At 43.2% G+C, this 26,013-nt stretch overlaps 2 protein-coding genes and 1 long non-coding RNA gene across 3 annotated transcripts in view; 1 reads left to right on the top strand and 2 right to left on the bottom strand.

The window, feature by feature from the left end:
• Positions 1-6,364: 6,364 nt before the first annotated feature.
• On the bottom strand, positions 6,365-15,637 carry LOC131891583 (E1A-binding protein p400-like). Its single transcript, XM_059241235.1, has 3 exons — positions 11,955-15,637; positions 10,192-10,457; positions 6,365-10,118 (listed from the first exon to the last, which is right to left on the bottom strand). Exons 1-3 carry the CDS (start codon positions 15,441-15,443, stop codon positions 6,701-6,703), a joined length of 7,173 nt encoding a protein of 2,390 aa, XP_059097218.1. The 5' UTR covers positions 15,444-15,637; the 3' UTR covers positions 6,365-6,700.
• Positions 15,638-19,035: 3,398 nt separating this feature from the next.
• The window catches only part of LOC131883957 (high affinity choline transporter 1-like), a 13,451-nt gene continuing 6,473 nt past the window's right edge, over positions 19,036-26,013 (top strand). Inside the window, exons 1-2 of the mRNA XM_059231572.1 lie at positions 19,036-19,214; positions 23,845-24,142. Coding sequence (XP_059087555.1) covers positions 23,884-24,142 — 259 coding nt within the window. The 5' untranslated portion in view covers positions 19,036-19,214; positions 23,845-23,883. The remainder of the gene's footprint in view (positions 19,215-23,844; positions 24,143-26,013) is intronic.
• LOC131883965 (uncharacterized) lies at positions 20,875-23,274 on the bottom strand. Its single transcript, XR_009373669.1, has 2 exons — positions 23,161-23,274; positions 20,875-21,137 (listed from the first exon to the last, which is right to left on the bottom strand). It is a non-coding gene; the product is annotated as an uncharacterized LOC131883965 (long non-coding RNA).

The raw sequence follows: 26,013 nt of genomic DNA, 5'->3' as shown, positions 1-26,013 counted from the left end.
AATGAATATTTGTTAGGGTCAACCTTCCACCTACACTAAATTTCAAGTTTCTTGAGAAGTGAAATGAGCTGAGATTATTGCTGTTGTATTTTGACACACTTGTTAGGTTGTGCCTAATGAAGCCAGACCTCATGGGACATTCGTTAAAATAGGCCAGTGGATGCGATGTTTGTACTCTAATGCAGCCGTAGGAGTAACTATAGGAGGACAAAGTAGAACTTGGATGGAACTTACTTGATCCGCTCTGCGAATGGAGCAAGAATTAAGTTGTGAAGACGGTGGCGTTCACCAATCGACAAAATCTGGAAATCATTCCAGATCCCAAATATTCATCATGATCCACACTCACTCACTCACAAACATAGCCAGTCAGCCCAGAGGCCAGAGGCCAGAAGTCCGCCAAAGCCCAGAGAGCCGACCGAGCATGGACGATCAGAGATCGGAGGATCCGCGGCCTTCCATACATTGCTACCCGAGAATCTTTTTCGGTGGTGTAAAATCTCAGGAGCGTTTCCACGATCCCCAATATTCAGAAGGGGAAAAGGACTTCTTTTGCATTTAATGATCCATATCTTACTTTCATATCACGACTGACTTGCTTTATTTGTACAATGAACATGTCCTTTAATCTGGCACTGGATTTACAGGAATCACAATGATCCAAATTGGGGATTTGTTAAGCAGTCCAAGTCTGTGGCTAAATACGGCGAATGTAAATGGATCATCATCGAAATCATACTCAGAGAGCTGGATGCAGATATCATATGCTCGATGACGTGCCCGGCTCTAAAGTTTTCTCGCACTTCTCTGTCCAATGCTGGAAAGTTCATTGGATCTCGGCATTCCAAAGTGCCGGCTGATACTCTCCAAGGGGCTAAAATTATGGATGAACTTGGGTTATGTGGATTTTGTTTGTTGCGTGACAATATTCCTCGTTTTTATTCTTCTTCGTACTCAAAGTCATTGCTCAAAGATTTCTTGGACAACATTTCATTTTGTCATTCTCAAGTTCCAGAAGAATTGTAGTTTTGAAGTCGAAGAATGAGTTGGAACCTGTCTTGAGGAAGGAGCGTTTATCGACGCCAGAACATCACGCCCAAGCAGCTTGGCTACGTAAACGAAGAAATCCTAATCGTCATTGTTAACCTTGTCAGTGTCTCTTTCATTCAGGTAATAGAAGGTGTATTAGCAAAGATAGCTCGAGAGGTGGAAAGGGGACGAAAAGCCCCAAATTTTCTCTTCGACTTGTACATCTGAAGTCGATTGGACGAAACACGGAAGGCTCAAGACTTGGAAAAGAAACATTTTTATTCAACATCCTCCTCATGGCAAAATACCAGCGTGTGGTGTAACTCTAAATGATTACAGCCAACATTAATTATTACCTCACCCTCGGGAATGACCGCAGGTTCGCCCATTAAAGTTGCTAAAGCAACAACACATGTAATCAAATACCAAAAAGAAGCTCAGACTTGGCTAGCCTGGGATTGAAGCAGGATTCGCAAATTGAAGAGCGGATGGTCTAACAACACGGTTCTGCAGCTATCCTTCATCACTTAACGATTTTGTTTTCTTTGTTTTAAAAGTGACAAAATTTCCTCATTGAAAGATTTTGAAACAATTTTGCTAATAAAAGGAGTTGAAAAAAACTTTGCAAATAAACTCAAGTTGCCCAGGTCTATGAAGGAAGGTCATAGATTTTTTCTAATTCCTTCCCAAACTAGCACAATGCTGACTTGAATAACCAAGGTCAAAAACACAGAGACTAAGATTCAACAAAATAAGATGAATGGTTGTGCCATTTGAGGAGTAAAACTCTAGCAATATTTCTAAATTGAAAAGCAATATAATGCGATTTTCAGATCAATCTTAACTACATTAATTGTAAGACAAAATGGATTGAATGTTGAAATAAGAGATCAAAGGCCCAAGATTGAGTTACTCCCTATTATTTGATTTCTTGTTTATTGCAACTCTTGGTCATGTTTTGGCCTCAAAGAGGTAAATGATTGTGAACTTTTTATATGATTATAGAAATAAAAGCCAACCAAATTGGTCGAATTTGATGTCGCAAACTCAACCCCACTTGACTCTGACAAGAAGGTCTCTAGTTGAATTGAAAATATGAAACTGTCATTTATCAAGCTATTGTTGATTTGATTACAATGGGACTAATGTTTAATTTTGATATTGCTTGTTCATAAAATTGGTTGGTCCTTATGGAAAAGCATGATCTTTGCCTTGATGTTGTTGACTTGAAGGCTGGTCTCAACATTTTTTTTTCTCTTCTGTTGGTTTGTACATTCACCCATTTGTATTCACCCATTTAGGGAAAATTCTTTTGCTCAAAAATATAGTAGAAAATAACATTTTGGCAAAGCAATAATTGTCCTATCTGGATGTTACAATGATCCTATTATCAATGTGGACCATTTTTCTGTAGTTCAAGCAAAGAAGAGGGCTTTTTGGGCAACCTTCCTTGAATTAGTATATAGATGAAACATTGCATGCACTAGAGCCACTATTTGGACATTTAGGCAAGCATCAGTACCAACAAACAAATTTGCCTGCCAATGGCAGTGATGCAAAATTAGCTTTTCAAGCTAGCTTGATCAAAGCTGACCTTTCCTCATAAAGCAATGTGAATGACGGGTCAGCTTCTCAAAAACGTGTTTGAAGCCCCAAAATTGCATCACTGGTACCAGCAAACAAACAAACCTGCCAGAGCTTACCTAAATGTCCCCATATGTAGTCAAGGTAATCCTGCCACCTGGCGACCAGAATTGACCTCAACGTCAGCTGTTTGTTATGATTTGGTTTTGGGTGGGCCAATTTTGAAGCTCGCAACTGTCAGAATGGACATTGCCCCTCGTTTTCAAGACATTTCATCAAACTAGTTGTGCTCCTATTGAAAGGAAGTTTTTCATCTACAAATTATGTCAGCTTTTCCAAGAAACTCAGTTGATGCCAAACTTGTTGACAGGGTGAATGAAACCCAAGAGGATGGATACACCAAGTGATGTTGAACATACTGGGATGCTAAGACATTGATTCTCCAGAAGAGCATATCCAACACTATGGGATTGATGCTCCATAAAAATGAAAGGTGGATGACAGTCAATGCAATTGTAAGGCAACACTTCACCATCACCGGGGCTCTTGGGGCCGTCGCCTGCCTTTTGAATCAACTGTGGCTCTCCAAGCAAGCAGCTACCAAAAAGCGCCATGCTACAATCTGCATGGCTCATCATACACTCACTTATGTTTTGATCTTTGTTCTGATTTGACCTAATTTGACCTTCACTCAGTCAACAATTTGGATGGATCTTGTGAAGAGTGATTGCCCCATTGATAGTGAGCAAGGTCAAAATGAAGAAAATTGAGGATAAACACCCTCAACAAGAAATCTTTCAAATTAACAAGTTATCCAAAAACAGGCGATTTTGTGATCTTTGACTTTCTTTATTTTGAGTGGTGAGAAACATGCTTTAGTGATGTGGATCAAAAGCAAGGATCAAAAGTAAAACCAGAAAAATGATTCTAGCAGAGGAAATAGGTGGAATGCCTGATCAGACATATTTTTTCCAATTCAGGGATTGTCTGATATATCCAATATCCATCTTGTTCAATGGTAATCACTTACTGGTATCAGTCAACGTGGAGTGTGCTTCACTGTATAAAAAAGGAATCACGTTTTTTCTAAGTCAAATTGGCCATGACACTGATACTTTCTTAAATGAATCATTCTGGATCTAATCCAAAATGATAACACCCTTTTTACACTAGATAAAGCGAAATTCAATGTTGACAAGAGCTTTCCTTATTTCAGATTAATGTCCTTTTGGTATGTTTGCCAACTAAGGCACAATGTACTTGATGCATAATCACAAACTTAAAGAAATAGAGAATGTGAAAAAGCTTCCCTCCAAATCGGCTTGCTCTTGGTTGTACCAACTCCAAGCCACTTTTCAAATTAAAATAAGAAAGATAGATCTCTCCAATTACAGGCAGGTCACTCTATATTATTTACTTGTAAAGTGGTTTGTATCAGGCAGAAAATTCAAATTTTATTCATTGTATATTATATAGTTCATTTTTGGCTCAAATTTGGCCAAGTTCATCTATTAAACAAGATTTTGTGGTTGTATGAAGCGCTGCTTTGGAATAAAGTGAACAATTTAGGAGATAATAATTTTTTGCTTTTGTTTGCTGTCAACATCTTGAGAAGGTTGTGGCATAATCCAGCATTTGCTGCATAACCAGTCCTTGGGGGACAAAGACTGGAAGGTTCAAAGGGTTTCTGGCCGCTTCTTTGCAATCACGTCCATATTAACGCCATGCTCTCAGGCTGTCCAGAGATTTGGCTGGAAAGAGCAATTGCAAATTGGTTCTTCTTTCTTTCCATACATTATTTTTGCCAGCAGAGCAAAGGTTGAATCAATTGTCTTGCCTGCCTTTCAGAACAAAAATCAATGCACAAGTGTGTGCATGATGCACCATGCGGTTTGTTGGATGGCACTTCTTTGTAGTTACTTGCATGGAGAGCCAGAGTTATTTCAAAGAGCAGTTGACAGCCCCAACAACCCCAATGGCCCCATTGGCCATTGGTGTTGGATGTGTTGCCTAACTATGAGATTGCTTGTCATCCACTTTCTGTTTTTGTACAGGGTCGATTCCAAAGTTTTTGATATTCCAATCTAGCAAATTAATGTCAAAGCATCATGGCATGTTCTTCGTGACATGAAGATTTCTGTCCTCATGTGTGTCTCATTCACTCTTTGAACAAGTTTGGCAGATGAAAAACTTCCTTTTAATAGTAGTAGAATAGTTGATAACTTTCAGTAGGAGTAAAACTAGTTTGATGACACTGAAATGTCTTGAAAAGGAGGGGCAATGTCCGTTCTGAGGGTTGTGAGCTTCAAAATCTGCTCACCCAAAACCAAATCATTACAAACAGCTGGCATTGAGGTCAATTCTGGTCACCAGGTGGCAGGATTGCCTCGACTACGTTGAGAAAAAGATCAGACAATAGAGGTTTTGCGAGCCGTTAGTCAACCTTCCAACTCCAAAGTTTGAAAAGTCAATATTAAAGGTATGAAATTAAGGCTTAATGAATGGCAGTCTTTAGTGTGTGTGTGTGTGTGGGTTTCAGACTCTCCTTCAAAATTGCCCCCCAACCATAACTAAATTTGGAGAAAAAAAATATAAAGTTCCTTTTTAGAAAACTACTTTGTTTTCACGTTGAATGTAACCAACGATCCCATTACTTGAGCCTTCCTTTAACTAGGCATGAGTCACTTGTCTGCCCTTCTCGTCCGCGACGCACTTGGTGGGGTGCGCTGAAGCCGTAGAAACTAAGTGACGGAGCCCCCTTCTTGGATTATTTGTTGGATCCTGGCCAAGATTCTTCCAAAATGATTGTACTTCTACTCCTATGCGTCTGTACTAAGCAATTCCCACCTGTGAACAACATTCGCCACTCCCTGGAATGGAAACGTGGCCGAGGATGACGGAGTGAAGGCTGCTGAGACGGTAGAAAAGGCCACATCCCCACAATTGCATTGAGCCCGAAGCGATATCTCTTCTTTCTCAACTTAATATCGTGAACTTTAGAGAACTTCTCATGCCATTAACCCATGGGGAAGGAGAGATGGAAACTCGAATGCATGAGAAACGTTTTTTGCATGTTTTTATTGTTTTTCTTAGTTTTTCTGTGGCGATTGGTTGTTTTTGTTGTTCCTGCACTTCAGTTCAGAATACAGACAATGCTAGCAAGCTTTTGTCTGTTTGTACAAAAACTAAAGTGTAATATCACATGAACTTATAATGATGAAAAAAGTCTGTTGATTCTTGGGCTCAAACTAAAGTTCGGTTCATTTTCTTTTCGAGAGAGGGTAGAAAGAAAGCAAGCGTCTTCTAATGTCAAATTGCATGGGGCAAATGAATAGGAAAGATTGGACCTAATAAGTACATTTTGTTATTGGGGTTACGTTTGAACTTCAAATTTCTATGCTATTCATGGAAGAAAAGTGTGGCACAAAGGCAGACAAAAGGTCGCGGTTTCGCGGTTCGAGCCCCTTCAAAACGAGGGATTGAAAAAGGAGGATTAAATTGGATTTTGAAATGAGCGAACGAAATAGATGAATTGATTGATAAGGCATGGATTGAGTTTTGAAATGAAAACAACTACTGAACACGGGTGATTTTAAAAAATGCAAGAAGTTCAATATTGATGCTCTCAACTTGAATGAGCAAAATGATACAAGCGCTAGTCACTGCCAGTTCATTATTGTGAGGAATAATATTGAATGATGATGAACAGAACTCAGATGAATCGAAATAATAAAGTTCATGTTTGCAAACATAGCAAAGGATCGTCGCAATTTATTTGCCGGTCCCTCATGACAATTGGGTAGTAGTACAAAACTGGGTGTATGTTTTTGGGAGGTTTTGGTTTATTTTTGAAACACATTGGCAAACAGTAATAATGACGATTTCTTTTTTTTTTTTACTTATTTGTCTCTCTTTCTCAGAACTTGAAATGTGTTCAAATAAAAGGTCAGAAAATGGGGGAAAGGGCAATAGAGTCCGAGGAGAGCAGATTTTTTTTTCTACCAATAATTCGAAGAACGATTTCAATATCAGGCAACGAATTAACGATCGGGGTAAGCTGAAATTTTTGATCAATTATTTAACTCTACTACTTGGCGTTATTGGCGGCTGAAGAAGCGGGAGCGAGTGAATTGGCTTGGATTTGTCCGCCTGCCGACGACACAATCACGTTCTGCGTGAGATGTCCAGTCATGCTCGAAGTGGTGACCACATGCAGTTTCTGAGTCTGACCCACTTGAGAAACAATGGTAGGCGTGCCTCGAACAGCCACGGACACTGGTTGACCACCATAGGTAGCGTGGTTGAAGTTGAATTGCTGAGGTTGTTGATTCGAGGTGACTGCCACCCGGATATTCGAACCCGAGGCCAGAGCATTGGCCAACTGTGACGAGGTCATGGGTAGACCCGAGGCATCAATCGTCACATTAGGAGCGGCGGTTACGGTTCGAACCCCGGCCGAGCTCACGGCCATAGGCCGCGATATGTTGGTTAGGGCCGCCACAACAGCGGGAGAAGACGAGGTAGGAGTGCCGGCCACCACTTGGATCTGCTGGCCACGCCCACCTGCGTTGGACACAGGGATCACTCGGGCTTGTACGGTTTGCTGACCCCCTTGGGAATTGGCCAGTCCAGCTGTGGCTTTGGCCAAGACTGCTTGGGGAATCATGCCTTGCGTGGTGTTGATCTGTTGAAGTTGACCGGCAGCTTGTTGGGACTTGATCTGTTGGATCTGCTGCACAGTCACACTTTGTGCTTTCTGTCCCGCACCACCGGATGAGACAATCAACTGAGCCGGAACGCCTTTCCCACCACCCACTTGGCTCAAAACCACTTTCTGTTGGGGACCTAGCGCCCCAGGGCCTACTCCACTTTTACCCGTGGGTCTTTGCGGAAAAATCTGACGTTGGATGATCTGCATTTGCTGCTGGTTCGCCACTTGGCCACCCCGAAGTGCGGTTTTAACAATGGCCGGATTCATATTGGCCACGGGAATCGTTATGCTATTGGGTTGCCCACCCACTCCGCCTTGACCCCCAACTCCAGCTTGAGACACGGCCACCGTATTCCCTCCCGCCAAGGTCTTCACTAGGGTGGCCACTTGCGGGCCCCCTCCAGTGGCTGACGGATGAATCTGAATCCCTTGGGACAACAGTTGAGCGGTGATGTTGTTGCTTTGACCAGCTGGTACCTGAATGGAAGTGAGTTGGTGCGTCTTGCCGTTCCCACGGGCTTGGCTTTTGGCATAAAACAGTTTCGTGTCATCACTATTCAGTTGGATGTTTCCGGCCTTACCCTGGACTTGACGTATAAAGTGACCACCTTTCCCAGCCGCTTGAGTTACCACGGTCACAGCATTCAGGTTACCACCTAATGAAGCACAAGAAACCGTTGTTAGATTTCCACCGGGTGTAACAGCCACCGACACCTTTTGACCGGTGCTGGTGGTGGCACCTAGAACTGTGGGCGTGCCTGTCTGAAGCCCAGGCAATCGATTCTGCTGCTGATGATGATGATGATGATGCTGCTGGACTTGTTGAACTTGAGCTTGTCGTGCTATCCGTTCGGCATTTTGCTTGTTGATCAGATTGATCTGCTGTTGCTGCAGAGGCTTGTTGTTGGGGCCTTGAATCACACGTTGGATATTCCCTCCTCCAATCACTTGGTGGACAGTTTTCTGACCCATTTGGATTTGACCGGCTGTTAATCCAGCCACCGAGACCACGGCTGAATGCTGACTGGTCACAATCATCGAGGTAGAAGGGATCACTGCCGGGTTCTGTTGAGACACACGAGCAGCAATCTCCTGAACCGTTCCCACATTCACCGGTTGTTGATGGCCCAGCTGTTGATGTGCCTGCAGTCGACTAATAGTGGATGGAATGGACCCGACAACGTTATTGGGCATATTGGCCTGACTGATGCCGACAACAACAGCTTGGGCTGGGGCTTGAATGGATTGAATTTGTTGTTGTTGTTGCTGTTGCTGCTGTTGTTGCTGTTGTTGTTGTTGTTGCTGGACTTGAGTGGAACTCACCATGTGTGTTGTTTGCACAGTAGGCGCGATGGCTACGGCAGGAACCGAGGCCACAGCAACACGGTTCACCGTACTCTGAGCGGCCACAGCTTGTTGCACCGCATTGGCCGCACTTTGAGCCGCCGCAGCTCGTTGTTGTGCCAAAGCTCGGTCCTGGGTTTGCTGTTTATCCTTTTGTATACGATCCGCCCGATTGGCAGCCACTCTAATGGGGTTCAGTGGACTTTCATAAGAGATCCCGGATTCGGCTAACACTGCAGCGTGTTTCGAGTTCTTTTGCAGAGAAGTGACTATCAACGGCTTCGTGGTGGGTGTCCGTTTGTTGGCCACGGCCTTGATTTGCTCAAACCTCGTCGAGTACAGATTGGACCACGTTACATTGTTATCCTGATTGTAGCGTTGGGAGGTCTTGATGGCGCGGCCAGATTTTAACGGCGATGAGGCGCCCACACCTTTCAACTGACCCTTGATGGTCTTCTTGTTCTTAATGTTCGGCTGCTTGAGCGGAGGAGTGACTATTCCCGGCGTGGGTGTGACAGTAGGAGGTGTGGTCGAAGCCACGTCATAAGAAATCCGGCCTTCCTCCCGCGGAATGATGATGCTCTCATAGCGCTGGCGACATTGCTTCGGACCTCGATAGACTCTAGAGACCCCGTTCACAATGTCTGAGACCATATCCCAATTCGGAGTGTGAGCCGGGGAGGGCGTTTGCAGGTTGAGAGGCAAATCGAGGACCTCGCGTACGCCATAGAGTAAGGCCCAATCTTCTTGGATGAGCCATTCGGGAGCATTCTCGGCTTCCACTTGAGGTCGAGGCAAGGGATGTCGCAATCCCGCAAGGGAAGCGGGTGGATTCGTACCACTTTGGATGGGACGTTTGAACGTACTCTGCATCTTGTCCCTTCGTATCTTGTTTTGAAGTGAGGCTGGCCGATCGAACAACGACCTCGGCGCCGACAAAACCCCATCATCCTTGCGTACTTTGGGCTTAACCTCATAACTACTCGAGCTTAGAATATCGACAGGTGTGGACGGACCACTAATGCCATTCCCAGTGGGAACACTTGGCACCAGACCAGCCTCGCTCGCGGTCCTCTTGAGGCTGTTAACGGGCTCCTTCTTGATGTGCACAGGGGGAAGGTCACTCTCGGGCATGAGATCACTCTTATACCAGAACGTGAGGTATTGCTCGATCAAATCGGGTTCTGACATAACTGATGAGGGAGCTGGAGCCGTCCACAGCGGCATCGGTTGACCGTCTCGACCATGCCAAGATCGGGAGGCATCTTCGGAAGAGTAGGTCAAGGGTGGGAGTTGGTCCAAGTATTGGAGTTCCCGTTCCAGGTCGGATAATGTGCTCTGGAATTGGCGCTCCCAAGCAAATTTTTCGGATTCGAGTTCTAGCTCCTCTTTGATGCGGAGCACGTTCAGAGGTGAAAGGGGCCACTCGTCCAATTGCTTTTGTCCATACCTAGATCAAGTTTATAATTCAAACAATGAGAACCATGTCAAATGTAAAGGAAAGAATGATCCACTGATCATACTTTTGCAAGGGAGTGAGTTCCTCCTCGGCCGCATCGAGACCGTTGGATAACGCCTGCTGGCTCTTGGTGGTTCTCGAGCTGATAGGTTTCATCAAAGGATTGCCATCCTCGTCTTCTCCGTTTGTCCACAGCCAATTTAGAGGCACGAGATTGGCCTCTTTGGAACCATCGGCGTCATTCTCGTGGTCCTCCTGGTCCATGGCATTCAACTCAGAGATGGCATTCTCCTCATCCAGTACATACTCTTCGTAGTCTGGCTTGAAAAGCTGGAATGAAATAATTTGTAATGTAAGGAAGTCATTGTAAGAACCTTTCCAGTTGAAATTAGATCCAATGCATGCTAGTTTTGGGTTCCTCAAAATGTTGGTGGAAATTGTTTCAGGTGCTTGAAATGCATGTAAATGGCATGTACCAAACATGCTCGCTAGAGTTTGCAGACCTCTTTGATTCACTCCACAAATCATTCGCCGCTCAAAGGTATTTAAAGTCACTCAAAAAAAAAAAATTGAGGATGCATCAATCAATAAATGCTTAATTAGAAACATCTCTATTCTTGCGTACACTCTGAAATCAAATTTAAAGAGCTTGTTTTGCTACTACTATTTAACTAGCATAGTCAAGTGGGGCATTCGATTGACAATAATCGTGTTGAAAACCGGGCTTTTTAAATTGCGATACTTTGGCAGCCGTTTAATGCACGTTAATATATTGTCTATTGCAAGAGTGCAACGAAGATAGATGGTTCGAAAGGAATAGACTATTGATATGACCTTTTACACTTTTGTGAGCGACAGCTATTTCTATTTCAACTTCCTGACTGCAACTTTTTGTATTGGAAGTATTGGCTCCCGTAAGGAGAATATTTGCAATCCACTGACGAACATTTGAAATACCATGCTGAACTACAAATTTGTATATTTCTTTTAAACACTGACATGTGAAGTATCAGACTCAAAACTTTCTAATCTTATTATTTTACCAACTACGTCAATGAGGTAGGTTATCTATCTAGTCGAGTTCATGTTTATAAAGCGCTACAAAATATTCCATTTACGTACGTCCTTGATCTTCCGAGTTAAAAGGTATGTTCCTCAAAAGTAGAGCTTCCATACTTTGAGGCGAGTGTCATACTCAAAATAAGGAACCCAATTTCCTATGAAATGGACCCATGTGCATTAAATTACGTCTTTGGGTTTCAATATTTCTCGAGCACTTGTCTCGTAATAATATCATCAGCTAAAACATATTCGCCAAAGGTATGTTCAAATAAGGTTTTTGCTTGTTGTGAGGCTCTAAATTTAGAGAAAAACACTCCCGTGGATTAAATCTGAGTTTTTTACGAGAGACTGGATATCATGAAACAGATGTTACTAGTATCACCGAGTCGAACAAAATTACTGAGCGCAAATTTCGAGCCCCGACAACCGACGAATAAAAAAACTCCATCATTTTGGTTCTTTCTCAGTTGGGATCCAATTCCAATATCCAAGTAGATTTTTAAAACTATTTTTGAAAGTGCATGCTCTAATGCTTTAGAAATCAATAGCAATTGAAGGATTTACACGTAACTAATTAGCACTGTTGTCTTGCACCTTCCTTGAACTTGTAAGACCATTTTCATATAGAATTCAGTTGGTCAAAACAAGCCAAGGGGATATGAAGACTAACAGATAACTTCTAAATCTGCAAGCACCCAAGATTGACAACTCAAATGAAATGCTTTCTCTCAATTCGAGAGACAACTATGAAGGCCAAGTTCTTACCTTATAATGGGGAGCCATCTGACAAAGAGTGTTATTGCCACTTCCGCCACAGATTCCATTGTCACCATTGATGGCGAACAGGTCATCGAGAGTTTGCTTCTTGATCTTCCAGATCACGCCGTTCTCCGGATTTTTCCTCAAATCAATGAGAAGCCTTTCTTGGAGGGACTTGTTCATCAGGTTATTTTCCAGGGTGCCCTCGCACATTAATCGGTAAACGGTGAGGGTCTTACGAGAAGATCGCCTCAAGATTCGACACCATCGACTGGCCTCTTTAGGCGCAAAACAGGGTGAGGGATCGTAGAAGATGACATTGGAGATGTTATTGAGCAGTGAGGCCAGTCCATTGGAACTTGCCTTGGCACTAGCCAGAATGCAAACAAGATCATCTCGCTTGGCAAACCTGGACAACTGCCTCAGTCGGGTAGCCTTGTTGGCCTTCGAGTCCAAGAACACGAACGGGAACTGAATGGAGTTGAGGTAATCCCGAAGCAAATGGAGCATGTCCTCCATCTCGCAGAACAAAACCACTTTCTCGCGACGAGCCCGGATCTCTTGCAACAGACGGTCGGTCCGATCGAGTTTGGCAGAGGTCTGTCGATCGAGGCGAGCCCAAGATCGTCTTTGTGAACTGTACGATGAGGATGCACAGGCGTTTGAAGGTACGTTGTTGTAGTTGCGGTTGTTATTATTGGTAGTAGTAGTGTTGTTGTTGTTAAGAGGAAGCGAATACTTGCTGGCGAGTTGACCGAGCTCCGGAAGCACTCGATTCTCGATCTTGGTCAGGGTGGAACTGTACGAAGGCACGAGGGACACGACAACCCTGGTGACCGACGACGACGAAGACGAGGACGCTGCCAATGGAATGCACGAAGATAAACGGGGTGTATATGAATCTGAAGACAACGAAGCTAAGTTATGATGAGTATTATTGGAACTGGTCTGAATGAAGCGACAAATGTCAGTTAACGTCTGGGTTTTGTACTTGAAATCGACATCACTCGTCCCTCCACTTTTCCGATGCCGACGCTGGGCGTTGTTCACTGGAGTGTCTTGAATGGGGTTCAAACAATTCACGTAGCCCATGCCGCGTCTCGTTTTCTGGCCCGAGTGACAACGAATCGGACGCACCGAGTCCACGATTGTGAGGGCACTGATCAGATCCGAACCATACAATGGCATGCCTTTGCATCGGCGTTCGTTGAATCTCGCAATGATCCCTAGCGACTCGGCGTGAAAGGCACGCGATGTCTTGGTCGAGCCTGAGGCATTCACTATCGACGGTGTGCTATCCTTAGTGGGAGTACTGGTGAGCGAAAATGATCGGGACAGGTTACGTGGACCGGATCCGGTGGAGAGGGGGTTCTGCTGAATCTCGAGGTTCAAGCGACCTATCGGACACGCTGGAGGGGGCTCGGGGCATCTCTCGGGGAGTTCCTCAATGAGCTTTTTGGGGGCACAGAACTTGCGTATGCGATCAGATGAGATGGCCGTTAAAGAGGACTCGTGGGTCAGAAATATAAGATTGTAAGAATTCAAGTCAATGTGTCGGAACGGATCGAAATCCAAGGCCGAGGTCACTAAGCGATGGTGAGAATATCGGTCGCCGATTCGTGGGAACGACATCGCTCCATTGAGATCGCGGGCCAATTCAGGCTCTTGAAAACTGCGATTGCCCGGTCTACTGCGAGTGGAGCAAAGCCGAGGATGGTTGCAGATCTGTCTTAAATGAGTGAGAATGTGAGCGATATCGCGAAAGTCGCCCGTGTTCATGCTCATTTGATTCGTGGGCGAGGCGAGAAAATTGTCGTACAACGTCCTTTGGTCATGAAACAAGCGCACAGATACGATCTTTTCCTCAACTTGGGTATCTAACTCGAGGAGCTCTCGATAAAAGCCCACGGAAAATTCACTAGTGTCCTCGTTTGAGTCTAATTCACTCTCGTCGTCATCACTCGAGGCCACTTCCTTCTCCGTGTCTGAACTGAATGAATCTGGCGTGGTGGCGGTAGGGGTGGTAGTCGGATATGGCTTCGAGATCTCGGCCGAGTCGGTAGCACTATAATAGTCTTCGGGTAAGACTTCGATCAAGGGCTTGACCATGTCGGCCATAAGGACATCCACTTCATCCTCGACACTGGCACTCTCGGCGGAGTGTTCATGCTGCTCCTGTTCACTGATGGTAGACTCATCGTCAGCGGGCACATCTTCCTCACTTGAATAGTCCAACACGCCATTCACGTGACTGACTACCTCGACCATCCGTGGACTACTCTGATACGAGTCCAAGTTGGATTTGAACGCAGCCACTGAATCCCAAAACAACCCAATCTGACCGGCCACAAAAGCGGCTTTCTGTTTTAGCGCTCGTTGCCGTCGAGCCTGAGCTTGAGCCCGCCGCTCTGGCCAAGTTCGCACAAATTCAACCGCACTCTCAGCGATGAGTTTGGCCGCGGCTTTTTTCCACAGCCGTTCTTGGTGAAAATCCACGGCTAGCCACTGCATTTCTTGTAACAGCAAGTCCCATTGACTCCGAGGTCGGGGCCGTTCACACACTTTAGGGAACCGTCGGGGCGACCAAAGGCCATCCTTGACCAAATCGCGCACCCTCTGCAACACATGGTTCTCCTGCATGAAAATCTCCGTTTTGGGATAGGATGGCACAGGCGTCAAGGTCGGTGTTCGGGGACTGACGGCAGTCTCGAGGCTCGGGCGTGGCGATCCAGCCAACGTGGAAGCCGACTTGGGCCAAGACCCACTCGCACTACTCCCACTACTGCTGCTCAAGCTGGCTGGCATTTGAGCCAAACCCGACAAGGATCGTGGACACGGACTGTTGAGCGGGGTCGAATTTGAGGAGGTCAAGCACGCGTTCGATCGAGCAGGCTGACCGGCAGCCTGATTTTGAGCGGCGGCCGCGGCAGCCGCTAGCACGGGCGTAGCCGGACTGGCTGAGCCTAACGTACTACGAGCCGACCCAAGGGCCGGATGAGCGTTAGCCCCCGGTGAATTGAGGCCACCACTAGCCGGAGACGGAGGCGCGGGTGACGCACAGGATGAAATGGCAGCCGAGAGCGAAATAGCCGCCGGCAATCCCACGGCCGCCCGCACCTCTTTCATAATCGAAGGTGGAGCGTGATTGGACTTGAGGAAATTCAGAAACTGGGGATTGGGCTTCTTCTTGAACTGCGGATACTCGACCACGGCCTGATTGTTGGCCTGCAGGAAGTACAGCTCGCCCATAGCATCCGTATACGTCTGACTGACCCGTTTGAGGCGGGCTTTTCGTTTGGCCAAGATCTGCAATCGCCGGCGGTGCTTGGGCGGACCCAACGGACCGGCTTTAGCGGGCATCTCTCGGGCCCCGGCCGCTCGGTGAGTCTGAGCCCCGCCCGACCGTCCGGCAGCGGTACTATGGGGCGTGGCGGGCGTGTTAGCGGCGGGCGGTCCGGTCACGAAATCCGCGGATATCGGGGCCATCGCGGACATGGCCGCCGACTCAAGGGTGGCTTCCGAGCGATCCCACGCTACACCATCCAGGGAACACACTCACGTCTCATGGGGATCGAGATTTGGACGCCAAATTCGAGCCAACAAGTTTCGTCTTTTTGCTTTCAAAGCGGATGAATCGATCGTCAACACCACTCAATCCACCCGCTGTGGCTGCCTGGCTGACGACTCTTGCCTGCTCTCGCCTGGCAGCCTCAGCCCTGGTCCAACTGGTCCAACTCCTTGGCCTCCTGGACTCAGGCTGGATTGGCTTGGCTGAGCCTGGCTGGGACTAGGCTTGTATTCAGCATGGCCTGCATTGGCCACAACTAGGCCGCTGGCTGGCTCGAGGCTAGGCTGAAGGTAGATTGGGGCAGGCTGTTTTGAGTTGATGATGCAGGCTGGATGAGGCTGAGCCAGGCTGTTTGGAATGAGGCTCACGCAACCTGAGATCCGGACAGGGGCGGGAGAATTTGAAAATGGGTGGGGCGAATTTAGTTTGAGTTTGAGCCAAAATTGGAATGGCAAAAGAGGGATGGTACTAAGAAAAGCTGGATCAAATTAGGAGCGACAAAATCATTTCTTCGAGTGGTCGCCAATATGGATAGGAAATGTCGGCCGGAGGCGCTTCGCCGAGCCATCGATAGGGGTCGTTGTTGTCGACCAAGACTTTGAGTGGCCCCGCCAAAAAGAAGCGCCCTCTCTGGGTGAGAGTGGCGTTAGCTTTGGGTGAGAAATGGCGGGATGTTTTCCCCGTACGCACACCCAAGTGACACCGAGAGAACACTCGCTGGCTCCGTGACTTTATGTCCAACGCGGTCCATCGGTTCAGGTGACGCTCAAGACGAACAATAGAGAATTGTCCGGTCAGTCGCGCGATTCCGCCCAGTAGATTATGGCCTATTTCTAAGACGCCACTTGAGCGGGTATTCTTGATAGCTTGGTACCCAACGGGAAATTTTTGACCCCTGCTCAATACTTGCCGGCAAAGCTAGGTTGCTGAAACTGGATTGATCGATTAGTTTGGACGGTTTGGACCTACTCCTGCGTCTCTGGCATGATTTTGATGCGCCCGTTAAATTTTTGATTAGGCATCCACGATGATATTTCTATTTCTTACTGTGGTTCCTTGAATCACGAAACCTTTCAATAAAGAGATCGATCTTTTAGGAAATAGAGAGCCATATTCACAAGCTTAGAGCTTAATCCAATGAAGATATTTGAAAAGAGGCAAGTTTGACAAAACTGGATTTGAATGGACGAAGTCTGTTTTATTCATTTCTCTTGGGGATACTGAATTTATTTCCGGTTCTGCATCTGGGAATGGCAAATCTGGCCTGCTCTTTTATATAGGGTTGCTCAAGACTTTTGATCAAAAACTTGTCCAAATTTGACTAAAAGGCTCCATTGTTCGATCTAGCCTGGATTCACAAAGGTTTGAAGGCACTCTCAAAAATGCAAGCCTCTATATATGGTCACCACAATTGAGCATTGATGAAAAATTTATGGGTTGTCTTTGCACACACGTTACATTGTAACATCCTGCCAAGTTTTCAAAAATGAATACACATATGAAAGATTTCTTTCAATGGTTACCTGGCACTTTTTCTGAGTCATCATGATTTGGTGTTCCTGTAAATATGAGCACCTTCATTTCAAAACCTATCTCATTCATATATGCTTTTGTGATTGATCGATCCATCTAATTTTCTAACTTTTATACCACTTCTTGTTAGGAAGCTTACATCAAAGGCTGGCATTATCTATATTGCACAACAGTTAAGTTCACCAAATTTGAAAGTGGAATTTGAACCTAATGCTTCAACAAATTTGCGTTTTGGCAGCAGCACCAAAAATGGTTGAAGGTGTTACTATTTGTTAAGAAATGTCATTCCATTATCAAGAAGCATTCCTTTGGATTTTAAAACAATATTTAGTTCAGAGCTCAGTATACATAATGAAAATTATTGATCGATTGCGTTGTTGACAAATTCTTCTTTTATCAAGGACACTTAATTTGCATTGCTAAGTGATTGTACTTCAAGACATGACAGAAGTCATTTTGAGTATATTTACATGCCTTGTGTGAAGCAAATGGTATCAACGGTTACAATGATAGTATCTATCCCGTATTTTGTACGACAAGCCTGCTTTTAATTGATATTCAAAATTATCAGCACCAACGCATATGGCCTAAAGTGGCAGGAAAGGTTTGATGATCACAAAAAGTGGCCTTTCCTTGCTGCAGCGTCAATGGTCAAAGAAAATATCTTACTTCTGAAGTAACCTATTCTTGCCTTACGAAAGAATCCTAAAAAGATCATGTGTTTCAAGATCAAAAGGTGGTAGCCAAGTAGTTGAATGCACCCAATAGAGGCCTCCGAAAAAAGCCATGCGCATCATACTAAAATCATAAAGGTCGTTAGGTTGTTGGTTCTGATTGTTTAGGGGCTGCCCTCATTCCTGTGGAGTAAATCATGGAGGCCATCCGGCCTGGAGAGAAAAGCTCTACAAAACTTTGCAAGAAGAGTTTCGAGCAATGCGTTACCTCCTAATCAGATGCCTGCCTGCTGAGAGGGTGTTTAATCAACTTCTTTTCCCAATCAAGTACTCGATTAAGAGGCAACGCAACGCTCATACGTCTTCTAGCGAGATTTTAAAAAGGATCCTTCCAGTCGTACACCATGAGTAAGCTAGAGTACAAAACCTGTAGACTTTTTTGTCCACCACTTAGTTGGCGGAACGACTTTTTAACTTAATCGTACAAAACCACAACCGGACCATTGATTCTGTTCTAGGTTTTCTTTTCAGTACACGACATTGCCGAAAGTCTAATCACACAACCTCTTAATAAATTTTTGAGATGTACTGGTCATTTGATTCAAATAATTGAAAGCTTGGGTGTTTCCTCTGCAAATGAAACTCGACCGCATTTTTTTAACACACAGTGATAGGCTTCGATAGATTAATTCGATAGATAAACCATTTTTTGAAAATTATTTCATTTTTTAAATTTTCCATTCTCATAAGAAAACTAACTTAATTACTCTGGTAAGGTGTTGCATTTTTAGCCCCGGCTACCGTCAGACAAAATTTTCTTGTAATCTTTCCCAGACGGTAACAATACCTTTATCATGAAAGAATTGGGTTTCCAAAAAGATTAACTCGTTCATGAGTTTGAAATAGATGACAAATAAATGTAACATAGTTGTACATTCAAAAAAATGTAGGAGTTTGAATAAGTCTTTCAAAGGACTTTGAGCTACTCCATTGGTCAAAATTATTAGCTGTGTCAAACGCCTTGAGATATTCGTAAATGATAGGAGAAACTCTACCTCTATACATCGGGGACAAAAACCAAACGAATCGCACAAAGGTAGTAGCAGGACTTGTCTACTGGTCAACAAATCTGAGCACAATTCTAGGCAACCGAAATAGCCCTCTTCCCAAGAAGTTTAGGTTGGCCCCGTACGAAAAAGTACATAAGTTCATTCGTACACTCGCTCTCAAATACATTCGCTCTACTATGAGGGGGCTTTAGCATACAAAGTGTGAGCGAGGGCCCACAACCTCTCCGAGGCATTGAATGGTTAAAAAAAATATCCACCTGAACAAAGACACCATCAGGCCACAAAACCCGAATTTAGTGTTCCCTCGTCTCGTGAGGTGTTTGTACAGACATGTTCACGCTCCCCTGAAGCCTGGAATCTCCTTTGATTTGTGAGCAATTTCAACAACTATATTGAGACCCTGGTTTCTTGTTTCGAAAAGGTAAGATCGAAATTGATACTCGTATACCTTGGGTCTTCATTCTTTCGTACAGATTTATCGTACAAACACGGGATGCTCAAGGTATTCTGTACGAATCCTTGGGTCAAAATATGGTTCTTAACGGTCAAAATTGTGAACTCAAATAGTTGACACAAAGCCATTCTTATCTCGCTGTGCGATTCAAATAGATTACGACAACTTCGAATACCTTAATGTGCTTCCAATATGTCGGGTTGTTGATATTCTGCAAACAAAGTGGTCTTATTTCACATTTGAGCGTTGTCTATTGACAAACGCACTTGTTTTAAATGAAAGGGAATTTAGCTTAAGTAGAGATTAGTGACCGGAAACTTGAGGTACAGTTCCGGGTCAGCAATATTTCCTGTCATCAATTACTGTTATTAAGTTATGTGTGAAAGAATCAAGAGGTTTCAATTTTCCCTCTCAGTAAGAAATTTCTATGCACGAATCAAATTTTACTCGGGAGTTATTTTTAACCTTGAGGCTTTCAAAAGTTGTCAGAGCATATGCTAAAAAGGGAGAAAACAAATGAAAATCTCATTCAGAAAGGCCACTGAAAATTTTATTGGAACCCAGACAAACCAATTTACAAGATCGCAAGAAACATGAATTTCCCAGGTGTCATGTTCATAAGATTAGAACCCAGTTTGCTTTTCCCCATGTAAAATTTTCAAATCAAGAAAGCCCAATATCCATAGGAAAGATTGCAATTGGCAAGTTTTATATATGTCAGTACGGTATTCAAAGTATTCAAATGCGTACGTAAGTTTCTCTAGGTTTGCCTCCCCTCTGGACTCCAATGTCTAACTCAGGACATAAGTCGAAGAGAAATGAATTTATTACTTTATTGAATTCATCAATGATGCAAGTGAGAAAAATGTTTGCCCAAGTATCCTTTGACCACACTGAATTGAAATGTATTCCAATTTCGTCCGAAATTGTGCCAAATCCTGGCTTTTAAATAAGCCGCTTGTCAAAAAGCAGCCTTTTGAACGGTAGAAGGTGATAACTTCTGAAATTGATGACGCCAACTTGAAAGCGTCTAATGTAATTTATGATTGTAATACCTCACCTATTGCACATTTGTCTACTTGCAATAAATCATAGTTTTAATTTCTCTGAGTCCAATGTGAATAATTACGATTGTAAATTAATAGTTGTAGTGTCAAAGTTTCAATTACGATTACACCACAGGTCTGTGCTCCATATATGAAACAAGTAGGAGATAAGAGAGACTGCTGTTTTCCTAATGCCGACAAAAGGCATTCTCAGCGTTTCCAAAATTCCATTTTTCTCAAGGAACATGGACAAAAAATGAATGTCAAGCTCATGTAAGGCGGATTAAACAAAGAAGTCTACATTCTCCGTCTTCTTTCTCTTTTGTTTCAAGGTGTTAATCTTTCTCGGGAAGCTGACTCTCATCATGGCTGTTTAAATTCAGACTGTCAGCACTTTCTTATGGTCACAATAGCCATCTAACACATCTGCAATGGCACTTAAAGCCAAAGGATTGGATACCATAAGCTGCTTTTCCGTTACAAGGAAACTTGGCCTATTGGAACTGCCTGAAAAGCCCTTTTGAGACAGAGTAATAAGCGGCTTGTTCCTTAGAATCTGGACCAAGACGGAAAAGAAATAGGCCGTTGGAAAAATATTTATTCGTTAAACAGGGCATGACGGTTGTATCGTTTGGTCAAGTAGCTCATTTTCAAGACGAGATGATAAAAAGCTCTAATGAACTTGGACTGAGACCGATTTCTTGATAAAATAGATTGACTGTCTGTGGGAGCCCATGCTAATGAAATATTTCAGACCAGTCTCATCTTGCTTTCGATCTTATTCGTCCAAGATATAAATCCATTCCGTCCACGATGGTTCGTTTTCATTTGAGGCCAAAAAGCACTAAAGGAAATAAAAAAAACAAGTCAACTTGAGTATCAAACAAACTCACAGATGCACACAAGACGCAACTAGTACGCAGCTGTGGTGAACAAAAACAAAATGAAATCAACCGAATAATGGTGTACAGGGAGTTGTCGTATGTTTTTCTCTGTCTGACAGAATAATACAGTACACTGTGATGGTGCGTGATACGTGTACTGCGTGCAACGATGGTGTTTCTGGTTCTTGGTAATGTACTACATACCGCACAATGGAAGTGCCACCTTCTTATCTGATTAGAGCCCGGATCTTTAATTTGAGAGCCTCCGTCTTCAGCTGAAGCTGGCACCGCAACTTGCAGTTGTGTCTTTTGATGAAAACTAGTTTTGGTGCGTTCCGAATCGTGTGAAGAACTGATTTCAGTGAATCATTCTTGGAAATTCCAGGATAGACGGGAGCTGAAAGCCATGCTATAATATAAATTGCTTCATCATTCCTCTCGTACCAACGTCCTTAAGCTATTTTGCATATTTCTACACACTGCACCTGTTAATTGTCATCGATAAACTGCTATTTCGGCTGAATTAACGACCTGAGTTCGGAGATTAGTCTTAATATGACATTTGACTCTATGATTTTTGGAATATTTCATACCATTATTCGTCATTTTACATAGTGGTATTCTATTCATCTCGTCTCGCGTTATTTGTCATGGTGGTTAAAAAGCCCTATCAAGTTTCGAGGGGAATACTTGAGCACGTCTTGGCAGCTTTTTACCTTACAAAATCATAAGAGCCGTTGATGCTATTAATTTATTGAATTCTAGCTCCGATTAAACACCACTATTTGACCTATTGTGTCGGCTGTGTTACTGGTACGGCGAGAGGAAAAGCGTAAGCTGATCATGGAAAAATCATGTAATGAAAGTACAAATCATGGCCAAGAACCATCTATTCCGACGTAGATTTTTATTATGACCGCTTCCTATAGCTACGAGAATCTTTGTATTCATCATCAATGGTGACTAAAAAGTATTGTGTCACCTGACCTGTACATATGACCGTGGTCCATTTTGAAACTCAAATCAATTTTAGCATTACACTCCTACTCTCCATCCATGAGCCATTAGAACGTGGAAGGGGATGCTAGGGTCGAGAGATGAGTTTATAGAATCGCGTCAATAACGCATTGTGTTCTTCGTCACGGTGTTTAGAATGTTCTTAGGTAACTTTCAACTATGTTCTGAAAACTTTTAAAGACGATTTTTTTTGTAGCAGTAAATCAAGAAGTTAAGGTTTCGTAAAAAAAGAAGTCAGTTGTCGACAAAATAAAAAAAATAAAATGACACTTAAAACACACTTAATGGCACGTCAGACTAAAGGTGCAGAATATCAAAATCATAAGATATTATATAGAAATGTCATAGACATATTAAGCGGCAACTTAGCTATTGGAAGTTGAATATTGCCGTTGAAACAAATACAAATAATTTGGGCTTCACCTGCTATTTGAGCCTAACAGTTGTTCAGAAATGAGTGGCAATTCTTTGGCCATACAAGACTGATTCTCATGTCTTTCTAAACATGACCTTCGACAATGAGTTGAAATCTTGCATTACTGTAGCATTGTTGGCAATTCGATTTGTCTCGTAACGTAAATGCTAATCCTAATAAAAATGACTTTTGTGTCGTCGTCATCATAACAAGATTGCAAAAAGAAATGTCCCAATTGGGAAATGGAAAGGATTTTTACTATTGAGGCCAGGTTTTCTTGCTAAAAAGCAATACTTGCAAGCAATCTGACCAAAAAATTCAAGTCTGTCATAGTCTCTTAAGAATCACAAATTGGCTCAAGCCCTACAAATTACGTGGCCTTCGAGCTTTCAGTTGATTGCCAGTTGTACCACACCCTCCTCTACGTACAAAGAGGTCCTCATTCATTTCACTTGACTTCGCATAACTTTTGATTCAATCGTTTGATTGTGCGGAAATTTGATACGCATAATTGCAATAACCTTAAAGGAAAATGCAATGCTGTTACTCACTTCCACATTGTTCAACCTAGACACTACCATCCCCGTCCGTATTCCAATGGGTCACAGGCGAAGACATGAGCAACCAGTATGAGTTTGAATTTGCGGAAAGGGTCCTTGCCTTCCTGGAAAATATTGGGAACATAAGCTAGATTTTATAGGAGCGACAAATTCATCCGTAAAAAGTAGATGCTCGAGTGGCAGGAACTTTGAGACTCAGTTATAGGAGGCTATTGAGATTGTACTCTTTATCCTAAGCATATGTACGAGTAGATCGTCTTTGTAAAGTCTGCAATGTTCTAACAAGAACCAGGGACTTTCAGGGAAAACATAAGGGTAGGAAAATATCTAACGACACATGTAAAAGCTTGATTGACGTTTGTTGGCACTGCTTCGCTTGCTATTCGCTGTTTAAGTGCTTATAGTTTTAGTGTTTGCATTATCGGGTTAAACCAATAAAGCTAACTTTTTGCAAAGAAAGCTTGTGTTGTTGAGGCAACTTCATTTTCCCTTTTTTTGTGTCCACTAAATTCACTATTCGTTATCATTTTCATAAGCTCGTATTTTAAGATATTTTCATAAAACAATTTTTGGTGCCTTTGAGGGCCAAAAGTGTCCTAAATATAACAGTGATCTGAATTTCAAGCTTAACTAAAAGTGAATTTTCTTCCTCCCTTTTCTCCGTTCCATTCCTAGATAAGAGCTACCAGAATTTGACCCGGATCAAACCCAGTCATGGATTTGGACACTATGGATCCGAGTGAAAACGCCGGAAAGGGCCCCCCGTTGTTGGAAGGGGAAGATGAGGAAGGCCTGAATGTGGTGGGCCTAATCTCAATCATCGTCTTCTACATAGCCGTGCTGCTTGTGGGGATTTGGGCTGGTTGGCGCCAAAGAAAGATCGTCAAGAATGAAGGCCGTACTCAAGATCAAGAAGAGGTTATGTTGGCCGGAAGGAACATCGGACTTTTCGTTGGAATCCTCACCATGGGAGGTATTTTGATCAAACACACTTAACCTGTTTTCTTGGGATCGACTCGGGAACTCTGGATTAACTTCTCTCAATCCTTCAATGCTGTATTTTGCTCTAAATTAAGAAGTGTTTGGCAGCATTTTTCTGTTGAAGGAAACGACAGATTAATAGGAAAATTGAATCAAGAATAAGACTGTCTTGTACTATCCCACATTGACCTTTCGCACTTTTTGAAATGAATGGCCTCAGATTGGCTTCATGGCAAAAAACTCTAGACCTGTTTTTTTTACCAACTCAGGATCTTGACGATAACGGCGAGGGGAGTCTTTCGTGAAGTCCAAGATTTTGTTACGATAGGAGTCATCATTTCCGGTGTTCGTTCATTTTCTTGGTATTTTTCTCCCAAACAATATATCTTTCAGGATTCTACGGTAACCTTCCAAGAACTGTGTGTACATTAATTATGAAGTAAGAAATTGTTACGTTCTTCCGATGGGTGCCTTTTTTCACTTGAAGTCAATTGCATTTTTGATCGTTTTGAACGAGGATCATTTTCCATTACTGACTTTATTTTTTGATTGTATACCTTCTTAGACTTGATATCAGCGACACCCGTCCTTTATAAAAACTTAACCTATTCTCTCAGTTGACGTTTTTGCTCTTATATTTTTTTTTACATATCATCATAAATTTTGAATTTGATCATACGCCATTCGCCTTACTAAATAGCACCCTAGTTGAAGAAGCTATGGGGATTTCATTTAAACAAGTTCGATATTTCAACAGAGCGACTGAATCCAAAGACAACAAAATGTCGTTGACATTGCTAAATTAGATATTGCATACACATTGACATGTCCATCCATTTTTTAAGAACTTAGAGTAAGTATAAAATATTTCTGCAGAATGCTGGTTTCATTGAGGGATTCAAGCCTGAACAAGTGTATTTCTCAATATCACGTTGTTGTTGTTGTGTTTGAGGCCCAAGCTGGCTTGTATGCTTTATTTACAGAACAACATAAAGTATTCAACACTATTAAGCTCAAATAAGTCTTCTACTTTGAGTCTGTAATTTGAGGTTTGCTACAAGTAGTGTTTGATTTTCTAAAAGCAAGAAGTCCAACAACGTTTGGTTGGATGCTGTTTCGAGATACGTGATCATGATATACCGATATGTCTTCGGAAAATATTTTTGATGTAATTTGTTCATAGTTAATTGAAACTAACTTTACGTGACAACTTGGATGCAAAATTTTCTAATTGCTAGTATCTATCGATTGGCCGATCTATCAATCAGTTCTTGTTAGTGAATTTGTAGAGCATTTTCATGCGATTCTGGATTAGATTTGGTCATGGACGGCGTCATCCCTTGGCCAGAGACTGTAGAGGGGGCGAATTGGCAACTTTTATTGCGGTTAATCACACGATTTCTTCTTCATTTGAGTTGGTACTTTTCTGATAAAGAATAGAGTTCTACCATAGACATAAGAAATGAGAAGAACGACATGTCCTTGGCAAAATAGTGCGATGCAACGGTCTGCGATCAAGTCCCATTGTACGATTTAGTCGACCAAGTGGCCAGCCGTCGGACTTCCAATTTAGTGTCCGTTTTGAGCTCAATCGAACGTTTGTCTAAACAGTTCAAGACTCAGTCCAAGAAGGATGAAAAATGAATGACCTAACACCCCGTGGGTAAAATCCTGCCACTGCGTTGCTAGATCATTCAGTTTGTACCTTTGAGTGGCTGAGTTTTGAATTTTCTTACCCTTGGACATAGATTGCACTCAAAGTTGCTAATGTGTTCTCAGCCCAAAGACCCGAAGTCAATGGAAAGAGAAACATTTGATTAAAAAAGGAGTAAGGAATGTAGCTAATTTATTACCTCCCCCCCC

Source organism: Tigriopus californicus, chromosome 1 (genome assembly GCF_007210705.1).
Source record: "Tigriopus californicus strain San Diego chromosome 1, Tcal_SD_v2.1, whole genome shotgun sequence".
NCBI lineage: Eukaryota > Metazoa > Arthropoda > Copepoda > Harpacticoida > Harpacticidae > Tigriopus > Tigriopus californicus.
The sequence above is the reverse complement of the archived record's forward strand: the minus strand, read 5'-3'. Positions and strand labels throughout refer to the sequence as shown.

Excerpts from the sequence above, each read along its gene's own strand:
- LOC131891583 (XM_059241235.1), bottom strand. The coding sequence starts at position 15,443 with ATGTCCGCGATGGCCCCGATATCCGCGGATTTCGTGACCGGACCGCCC. Across the intron at positions 10,458-11,954 it reads AGATGGCTCCCCATTATAAG|CTTTTCAAGCCAGACTACGA; the intron begins GTAAGAACTTGG and ends ATTTCATTCCAG. Across the intron at positions 10,119-10,191 it reads GAACTCACTCCCTTGCAAAA|GTATGGACAAAAGCAATTGG; the intron begins GTATGATCAGTG and ends AACTTGATCTAG.